Source organism: Plodia interpunctella, chromosome 11 (genome assembly GCF_027563975.2).
Source record: "Plodia interpunctella isolate USDA-ARS_2022_Savannah chromosome 11, ilPloInte3.2, whole genome shotgun sequence".
Lineage (NCBI taxonomy): Eukaryota > Metazoa > Arthropoda > Insecta > Lepidoptera > Pyralidae > Plodia > Plodia interpunctella.
The window spans coordinates 2,917,044-2,927,917 of NC_071304.1; the positions used below are offsets into that span (position 1 = coordinate 2,917,044).

The window sequence follows — 10,874 nt, forward strand, 5'->3', positions numbered from 1 at the left end:
TTTGGTATATCAAAGGTCTGAAGAAACTTTCGACAGGGAAATATGAATTTACTGGACTTAAAAAATAAATTCACATTTGTACAGTCTGCCAAATGAAGAAAGAAATAAGGGCGCTGCCTCCTGTTGGCTGGCAACACGGGGTGTATATCAATCAATCTTGACCATTATATCTGGTAAGTATATAGTATTGGCAAAGTGTAGTTCAGTAAAAAACCTTTTTTCACCTTCTTGATAGACTGTACACATAATTCGATTGCGACATTTAACATTTATACAGCTGTTTCAATCAACGTCATGGGCATTATTATCGAGTATAGTTAAATGGCACTGCTATGCTACTAATACTTACTGCCTATTTAAAATTAACGCCAGCTGATAACTATATGCGATAAGCATGTAATAATTCGTATAGGACATTAATATATTCAAGGTAAGTATAAAAATAAAAACATGATTAATATTATAATAAACAAGGACAAATATAAATATTTACGCTGTGAAAAAACATATTCTACACTGAGCAAAATTTTACTAGGATTAATTTTGAAATTTTTGAAATATAGGTACCTTTTTTTTACTTCAAATCTAATATTATAGTATAGGATTCTAATTAGATTAGTGAATTTTATTTAGTGAATTATTTATTATGAATTATTTAGTGAATAAGATTAGTGAAGTAAAATTTTACAATATTTTTATTTACTGAGACAATTTAGGGAACTGAATAGACAACTAAGCCATTCCAATCTAAATTTAGTAACTAATATCTATTCTAAATCGTATGTACTGGAGTGGAACTGGGAAAATTTTATAAATACAAACATTATTATAAAATAAATCCGCATTGTAAAATTATCATTAAAAAAGGTAGTATACATACAACGATGCCAATTCATTAAGGCTTGTGCTGACGGGCGAAATATCGACATTAATATACTTACTTACAAATTATTGTATATTGGGGTTGCAAAATATCTTTTCAAAAAAACAAGTTATTAAAAGTAATTACCGTCGACGCTTCGTCAGTCTGCACTTACCTTTACACACAATATACTAAGCCGATAATGTGTATATTTGCCTAAATTGTCGACTAATAAGTGTGATTCTACAAATGAGAAAACAGACATCAATATTACAATCACGTTGGCATAGTATGTTAACCAACACTGTTTTGACATTTTCATTTGCTACAGAAATATACTTTAGTCATAGAATAATAAAAAGCACTAGCGTTCACGCTAGTGCTTTTTATTACGATAACGATACGATTATCGAGTATAGTTAAATGGCACTGCTATGCTACTAATACTTACTGCCTATTTAAAATTAACGCCAGCTGATAACTATATGCGATAAGCATGTAATAATTCGTATAGGACATTAATATATTCAAGGTAAGTATAAAAATAAAAACATGATTAATATTATAATAAACAAGGACAAATATAAATATTTACGCTGTGAAAAAACATATTCTACACTGAGCAAAATTTTACTAGGATTAATTTTGAAATTTTTGAAATATAGGTACCTTTTTTTTACTTCAAATCTAATATTATAGTATAGGATTCTAATTAGATTAGAATATCCAACCTCTGATAATTTTATCTTTAAATCTTTAATAACACATTAATTATTTAATATATAACTTTGGATACTTCACATGTTTATGTTACTAACTATTGAATATTAAACGTTTAGCATGCATTTCTGACAGTATACCTTATATATTTGGTATGCCAAGACTAAAAATATCCATTTTCCTTCACTTTACAACACATGAGATTAGAAAAAAATGGTTTACATAACGTAAATCGTGTGCTTTGATTTAAGTAAATTTGGTAATTTCCATTTATTTTCTATAGTTATGTGCGCTTGAACGACATAAATAGCGATCACATTGGACCTACCAGCGGTCTCCATATAATACAAAAATAAAATTTGGCATTTAACAAAACACTAAACATATACCAAAACAAAGAAATTTAACGTCATGACTTTTCGAAAATGTGTACAGAAACGAGTATTAAGCACATTGCAGACCAAATCACCACAAATATAGCCCAGGCGATGTTAGAAAACGGACTCTTATACTCATTAGTGACTCCCAGGCCTAACAAGTTGGAGCAATATCTCCTCGCAGACACCACTAAAAATGTTGGTATCAAATACTGAATGCCTGTGCCCGCGTACGAACCCGTGAATTCTATCAATTTACTAATGTCCTCTAAAAAGTACGTTAGCAAAAGAGGCGGCACCACAGTCACTACTGGAAAGAACAGCTTTCTCAACACAAAATTGTATGATTCCATACGAGTGGTGTCTAAAAACAGGCTTTGCAAATTATTTCTTAAAGTAATAGCTATGATCGGAAAACTTGTTGACAAAGTGAATACTGGGAAGAGAGTGAGGAAATATTCCACGATTTTTATGAGAAAATTATCACTGTCTGTTGGCACGAAGTTCAATGTGTAGAGGTCGTTTAGGTGTGCGAATGCGAAGGCTCCGGTGTATGCTAGAAGGAGATAGAAGATGCTGATGAGGCCGTAGTCTAAAGCGAGATGACAGCCAAGTTTTCTTTTGCCTCGGATAGGGCTAATGAGCCCTGGTAGGGAATGATGACACATGAAGGAGTAAACACAGGCTCCGAATAGAGTGGGTAAACCTGTGACATCAAAAGCCGGCGGGTGCCCCTGAGGCCCGTCGCTGATGAGAAGGTGGATAGCGATTGAGATCATTATGGCGAAGGCTGAAACAAAATATGTAGATATTAACTAGCGTATTTTCATGGCAAAATCGCCTTTAAAGTCTTATCACCTATTGTATCGCTTTAATACCGTGAATAATTTACCAGACGCTAATGTTCGACTCATGCGGTGAATTGTTGACACGATGCCAAGTGCAAGTTACGAGAGCTCGATTATGAATTATTATGAAAATAAATTTGAATCAACTATTACATTAAAGTCGTTCGAGAACAAAAATGATTTGTCCTATATAAAGAATGATGTATAATAATAATAGCATTGGAATACTCCAGCGACAAGAGGACAGCTCTTAAATAAGATAGGTATTTCTCTAAACAAAGACACACAGTCTTTGTACAAGTAAGCTTGTCAAACAATCATCGAGCAAGCGGCTATCATTCTCACTCTAATCGAATTTTGATTCAGATTCTATTCACGGATGTGAGGGCCCGATATTTTTAAGCGTAGGTGCGCTTAAAAATATACCTTTAAATACGAACATTCAGCTGTGCTTTTACGACCGCCGCCTACCTGACGTCAGTTTTGTTTGAGAATGCTATCTGCTATGAGTTATTCTGGTTATTTTATTATTAAACAGCGTTAAAATATTTCTACAGAGACTGGAACGTATGCCTATCTAATCTACACGATAGGTTGCGATAACCATTTTTCATTAAGTATAATCTTGTTAGCTATCTTAGCCAAAGTTTACTACTCTTTGGTTGTAACTAAAGAGATAAATTGGCTTTATTGTAGAATATAATAAATAAATAAATAAATAAAAATAAATATATTAGGACAAATCACACAGATTGAGCTAGCCCCAAAGTTCGAGACTTGTGTTTTGGGATACTAACTCAACGATACTATATTTTATAACAAATACATATATAGATAAACATCCAAGACCCGGGCCAATCAGAAAAAGATCATTTTCCATCATGACCCGACCGGGGATCGAACCCGGGACCTCTCGGTTCAGTGGCTAGAACCTTACCACTGCGCCACCGAGGTCGTCAAATAATACATATAATATGCGCATGGAGGCGTATTTAGCATTATATTTTTATGTTATCAAAATTCGTGTATAAAAGTAGCCTAATCACATCACATTCATACATAACAACTAACTGAATGTGTCCATTCAGTGCCCGCGTTGTTATGCCCATGTATTTACTAAATTATGGGTACGTTCCGTAAGTCCCGTTTACAAAACGGGCGTACCCAGAATTTCGTCAAAATCCATTAAGGGTTTTAGGTAATATTGATTAAATTAACAAACGCTTTGACTTTGACATTATGCCGGCTCCACGATATCGCGAACCAGTTTTAGCGCTCATTCTAACTATGCAAAGTTCATGTATTCGCGTCGGCATCTGTCCGAGTTCGGCGATAGTGTGTAGCCGGCATTAGATATTATTGCGCTGCGTCGCTTCGCTTGCCGCTTGTCTCAATGAAGACGCGGGAAGAAAATACTCATTTAAATGTAAATACGGTTCTTCTTTACTTTTCTAGTGTGTTAATTGTTAACACTGGTGTAAGATTTTATCCAAGTCGACTTAAGGCATCTGACATGACTTTTACAACTACCCACCGCGTCTAGTGACAAGTAATAATAACTGTCAATCAGTGCGCAGGTTTCCTCACGTTGTTTTCTTTGAGCAGGTGGTCTATGAAAACTCCTGTGAGTCAGATTGGTATAAAAAATGTCTCATTACACGTAGGTACGTACAAAAATTGTGGCTGCAGGGATAAAAAATGTTTAAAATGGTAAAAAAATATATAGACTCACCAAGCCACCTCATGCCCGACGTGAAAAGTTGCAAATACTTGGTTTTCTGAACATTGAAGAATACGAAGGGCCCCACAGCACCGACGAAGGTAAGCAACGCGACGCGGTAGCACTGCAGCCGTGTGTACTCTGTCGGCCCCGTCGTGTTGAAGCAGGGCAGCATGTCCCAGTCAGCGGAGTCCATAGTCGTCAGGTTGTGTGGCCCCGATGAACTTTGGGGATAATTAGTTATTAACAATCTTATTAATAAAAAAGTTAAAGCATATGTTTTTTCTCGTTCTGTCGATGTCAAATATTGTAAAGTTTGATAGAGATAAAACATCAGCATAAAGTATGCTTTATTTTTTTTTATGAATAAGAGGGTTGAAGTTTATTGTAAATATTATCTATTTACATAAATTTTACGAAATGTGTACTTACATTTTCTGAATAAATTATTTTTAATATTTACTAGCTGCAGCCCGCGGATTCGCCCGCGGTAACCTATGTCTGATCGCCGGTCATAAACTATATCTATTCCAAATTTCACCAAAAATCATCAGCCCTGCAGTTTAGCCATGAAAGTGACAGACGGAGTGATTATAGATTATAGATAAATCGGCCCATAGTCTGCACGAAAGAAGTCCCACGGCAATATGTGGAGTTCCACAAGTACATAATACAGTAAAACATATAGTATAGTAATAATATGTTGTATAGTAACACAATAACGCCGTTGTCTGCAGGACTTCTTCCAAAGGGCTGACTGTCAACACTGATTCACATACATATGTGAATCAGTGTTGACAGTCTATAACATTATAAAATGCTGCTATGAACCCTATGAATGATAAGAATTACTGCTACCGATGAAGTAGTTCATAACTTTATCAACACCCGCCGGGTCCAGAGACTAATTACAATTTAACAATGTGTTATTATTTTTGGAAAGCTAAGAAAGGCATTCCTAGATGAAATAAAAGAGAAGGCAGAGGTCGTGTCGTATAGGGAGGTGAAATCAATGGCTGAGGACAGAATTAGAAGAGAAGATGGAAAATGCTCCACCGACAAGAACAAAGTTCTTAAATTAACTGATGATGATGTATTATTTTAAAATATACTGAACACTTGTACAATTAAACAGAAGAATATGTAAAACTGAAAAATTATTTAACATGAATAAATTAAAAATTAATAATTCTGTCATTAGATAAAATCCCAACTACAGTCAATAAAATACCTTTTTTAAACATAATGATCTTGATAAATCTGAAATAATAATATATTTTGTTATTATATCCTTGTATCAAACAGTGTAGAAATTAAACACACATACCACACAACATCCATAACAGACTTGGCGACCGCAGCTGCATATATAGACAAGTCACCATACAAGTAGACACATAAAGTCACGTAGAACATGGTCCGACCAGTCTTGTTCAGGAAGAGGTCTGCCATTTCTCCGAGCTCTACTCGGCGATCTAAACTGTAGTAGCGGGATGGGATGGATTCCCCGCATACTAGAGGCTCTTCTAGGTCACCATTTGGATGCGATGTTGACTCCTCATCGGACTCATGCTCATGATCTTGAATCTGAAATTTTTGTTGTCACTGTTTCTATATTTGCTATTTTTTTAGTACACTCTATTCACATTTACTATGTCTGCTCTTCAAAGCCACACAGTATGTTAAAGTTACGTAATTATAACATTTCATTATATTTTTACAAATTTATATGAATAAAATTTTTGTCTGACCCTTTCAAATTTTAGTTTACTCTTGCAGAAGTAACTAAATTGTAAGCCTATGTGATTTTATGATTCCATTAAACATTTAGGAAATAAATTAATATGAATACTCCTCTAACTCAGGAAATCACAGAATACTAACACTGTCTCTTTTAAATGCCTGTAATCTCTTCCATTTGTATACAGCATTAGCACACGCCATAGTCTCTATGACGTATGTCACGTTCATGAAGCTCATAAATGCCAAGAAGATGAGGGAGGCCGTGCTGAGGCCCCATCCTGCTCGGGCAAACACTGCTGGCAATGTTAGCGCTCCAGTGCCCACAATCAAGTTGAATACATATATTAAACCCACCTGAAAATCAAGTAGTAATTAATGGAATTATTTAATTAAGACTATTCTGTTTTGGAAAACACAGTCTATGCCATGCTTAGTTGTCAGACTATTGGCACACATACCTGATTTGTGATGGTTATAATTGAATAATAAACAATAAGTTTTTTACAAAAATGTCATTTTTGTTCTCATTCAATGCCACAAGATTTCACTGATGACAATGAGTGTAAATAAAACTTTTGATAAGTACATTGATAGTGTAGAAATATAATTATTGGTAAAGTTATAGTTAACCACAGCTGGCTGCTCAATATTGTACCACCCATATAATCTTTGACCGCAAACACACACAATACAATATTGAAACAATGATTGAAAAAATATATATGTAAATATTATTAATACCTATAATAATAATCATACATATACAATAAATATAATCAGACATATAATATTTATTGATTTATATACCTAATAATAATCATCTAGCAATAGAAACACCCAATTTCATAATAACAATTTATTTTAAGAAAGGGGTAGGTACATGAAAAATATCATTATTTCAATAGGAATAGCTATTCAGATCAGAACTGCCTATGCACAGGTTAAACTTTGGTTCACTGGTTTACAACAATGAACCTTTCACTCAAATTAAGGCCAGTAGAACAAAACAAAGATTTGAATGGCAAACGCCAAAATAGAAGTCTTCATGCAACACCTATGTTCAGTCAGCGGTCATTAATATAAATATCTGCCAAGCATTATCTGATCACTTACCCATACTGAATATTGATCCCCGTTTTCCGTAAGAGGCATCTTCAGAAATCTTTTCAGAATCCGGAATCCACGAGGCATATTATCCCTTTTTCACACGACATCTCTAACTGATTACTAAATGCAGAACTATTTAGATAGTTCTGATATTGCGAAGTGTAAGCGATAAATTCAAAGATAGTAATGAAATATGACGAATTGTCGATAAAAAAATGTGCATTACACATAACAATGTTTACAAGTCTTTACAAACAAACCAACTTCGCCATCCAATCCAATACAACAAAACAACTTCGCTGATTCGCTCGCAAACTCGCAAAGCCAATCCTGTCAGAGTCAGATCAGAATGTCAACTGTCAAGTCAGTCAAACAAAGCAACCAATGCCAAAGCGATGGCTACCGATCGATAGGCCACTCGGTCGATAGAATGTGACAATACTTACTGTCGTTTGATTGTCGCTACGCTATTTATCTCCAACCGTGAGGTGACAAGACTCCGCGGCATAGACCATTTATCATTTATAAATGGTCTGTGCACAAATATATAAAAACATTTTAAATCTGTGGGTCTATACTCCGCGGACACCAATGAAGTCCACTATCGATACTATCGATCGATAGTTATATGCACAACAATGCAAAATTATTTTATTTTCTTGTTCTAGCTAATACAATGATTTAGTTCTAACAACTATTATATACATATAACTAATAATAGATAATACCCTCTATTCATAAAAATAATAATAAATTACAAGTTTTGTGTTGGACGTACTTAACCAAAAAGGAGGCAAACAAACAATATATTTAAGTATCGATACAGTATATACAATAGAACTATCGATAGTTTGCAACATTAAGCAAGATTTCATTGACACTGACTTAAAAATTACTGGCAAATGGTGCTGCCAACTATTATTATCTCTCTACTTACTACCAAATTACTAAATTCACAGTCTCTCTTAAATAACTTTACATCCATACAGTTAAAACTGGTAACGGGTTGAAATAATACAATTCAATAACATAATAATAAAGTTAAAAATCGACACTACCAATGTTTTTTTTTTAACATGAAGGCATTTGTTGTCTCTTTCTGCGCCGCAGACCGACGAGTTGCGCAGTCCACGCCACGTATAAAATGGTGTGACCATGGAATTAGTAGGTACTCCGTTGAGTACTTACTAAATCCATGGGTGTGACTTTGCTATTCGATATCGACCGTCAAGAGTTTTCGAAGCAGCAAACCACAGATATAAAAACATCAGCAAACCAAAGATTTTGGATTCCTATTTATGCAAAATCTTTGCAGCAAACCAATCATGGTATTGCGACGCGACCACAATGTCACCGTTTACCGTCACCCAGCATAATGTTACATCTTGGCTATGTTATGCCATGGTTATATCTTTTTTTACCAATAAGAAAAATGCATGGATTTAGTAAGTAACAAAGTACCTGCTAATTCTACCAAAAATTCAAATCTTTTATATAGGTAATCTATAAAATATATATGAAAATTATATCTTTACATATATTTTTTTTAATTTTCTCCGCCGAATGCATTACTCGAGCCACGGAAATTAATAACATTAAACAAAAAGTTAAAGTAGATGTTAGAAAAAAAACATTGTTTTATAAACTTTGCGAAGACTAAATAAAAACTCAAACTAACAAGTACATTATTATTATTCATTCATACTTTTCCTACATATTATTTATTATACTCATTATAGTTACTTTTAGACAAATCTGTCTAGTATAAAAATGTTTTACAAAACTAGACCCGAGAGAGAACATTCCGGCGTCACTCCCTCTACTCATGCTCACAACACAATTTTCCCATACGCCTAGTCACCTACAGCTTTGCTCAAGCCAAACCTTTCTTTTTCTGCTGCGCCTTAGTCCTAAGTCTTAGCAAAAAGCTTTTCCATTTAGACATAACTCCTGCTGAAAAAAATTTTCACCAATTTTCTCCATTTTTTTAGTATGTTTAACACGGTTTCTTGACATGAAAAAAATCACAATTGAAAGAGTTCAATTCATTGCATTAATCGATCGATTTTTCCTATTGTAAATTTGCTTAAAACATTCGAAAACAAAATTGAGAAAATTGCTGAATACGAATTTCGATTGCATGCATGAGAATCGGGCCCCTGATTATCAATCTTTACATCAACTTTTATTACATCAACCCCACTAGATCAAATGCTTAACAGGTCAATGGTTTATAGGATTATTACAACTATTTAGAATATTTACCAGTAGGCTAAGTAGGCTGGAGCCTAGGGCATACGTTAGGGGGCGGAAAATTTGTCTGCTGGCGGCAATGTGTTAATTCGCCTGAATATCAACAGTTCATGAGATCAACAGCATAACAGATTGTTTTGTCAAGAGTTAATACAATTAATAAATAGATCATATTTACGAGTTCGAATATGGGTCTTAATACAAAAAATAAAGCTATTTTTAAAAAACATCTACGTTTATTTATCCTAAAATGCAGACAATATTGCGAGTCATTCTTTCAATAGGTCAACATTATTTAATATTTTAATTAATAAACTCAATCTTCTAAATATAAATTTCAAATGTTGATTTTTACAATAATTAGGTAAGTAAGTAGGTAAGTATATCATTATTTTTTGTTTATAGACCCCTTTTTGTCTTTTTCTTCACGATGTTTTCCTTCATCAATCAATGGTGGTCTATGAAAAGTAGATCATATAATATAGGTATAGTGTGGGTATAGTTAGTGGTTAACTAGTCATTTTATTTAGGAAGGTAAGCCAGCACTTACAAGCCTAGGCACCTAAGTAATAATCTGTAGTACAGTCAACAGCACATCGACCTACCTACCCTAATTCATTGCTAATTTGATGTGCTGTTGACTGTACATAGATAAGTAGGTAGATATAATGGTAGATACCTACTACGTACCTATGGGACTATTGCTAGAACTGCTTTATATAGAGCTAAAACTGTGCTAAAAAATATTTGGTAACCTAAATAGGATATACCTACCTAACTAATCGTTTTATTATCTTTTGGCTATGGTCCTTCGTGTAGAGTTTATTATTCCGTGGTCCTTCGGAACCACAGGCCGTTCGGAACCTTACTGTTAATAATTAGGTGCCTATCTACAGTATTTGTGTGCAAACCAATACAAAGACTGTTGATACAGTGTTTGTATCGGTATCAGGTACAGCTATGAATGACAGTCAAATCATAGTAATAAAGCCAGAATACCAACTAGTTTATACGAAATACATATTTATAATATTCATCCTTACGGTACATTTGTATCCGTAGGTACCTAACTATACACATTGTATTGTATTATAGGTAGCTATTGCGATGTTGCCGCTGTAGATAATACACCTATGATATAATTTTTATAGATAAGTACGTATATATAGAAAATTGATATTATCCGACTACAATGAAAAGGTGCGCGAGCCTGTGCTATTCAAACGGCGAGAAGGTCCAATTTT

At 34.1% G+C, this 10,874-nt stretch overlaps 1 protein-coding gene across 1 annotated transcript; it reads right to left on the reverse strand.

The window, feature by feature from the left end:
* Nucleotides 1-1,513: 1,513 nt before the first annotated feature.
* On the reverse strand, nucleotides 1,514-7,739 carry LOC128673366 (uncharacterized protein). The gene is made up of 5 exons (XM_053751142.2): nucleotides 7,384-7,739; nucleotides 6,412-6,624; nucleotides 5,855-6,114; nucleotides 4,540-4,751; nucleotides 1,514-2,749 (listed from the first exon to the last, which is right to left on the reverse strand). The coding sequence occupies exons 1-5, from the start codon at nucleotides 7,459-7,461 to the stop codon at nucleotides 1,992-1,994; spliced, it is 1,521 nt and encodes a 506-aa protein (XP_053607117.1). The 5' UTR covers nucleotides 7,462-7,739; the 3' UTR covers nucleotides 1,514-1,991.
* Nucleotides 7,740-10,874: the final 3,135 nt, after the last annotated feature.

Bases quoted from the DNA above. Each gene is read 5' to 3' on its own strand.
- LOC128673366 (XM_053751142.2), bottom strand. From the start codon at position 7,461: ATGCCTCGTGGATTCCGGATTCTGAAAAGATTTCTGAAGATGCCTCTT. The intron at 6,115-6,411 runs GTTAGTATTCTG...CAAAAATTTCAG, and splicing joins AGGCATTTAAAAGAGACAGT to ATTCAAGATCATGAGCATGA. The intron at 4,752-5,854 runs GTATGTGTGTTT...TTATCCCCAAAG, and splicing joins TCTGTTATGGATGTTGTGTG to TTCATCGGGGCCACACAACC.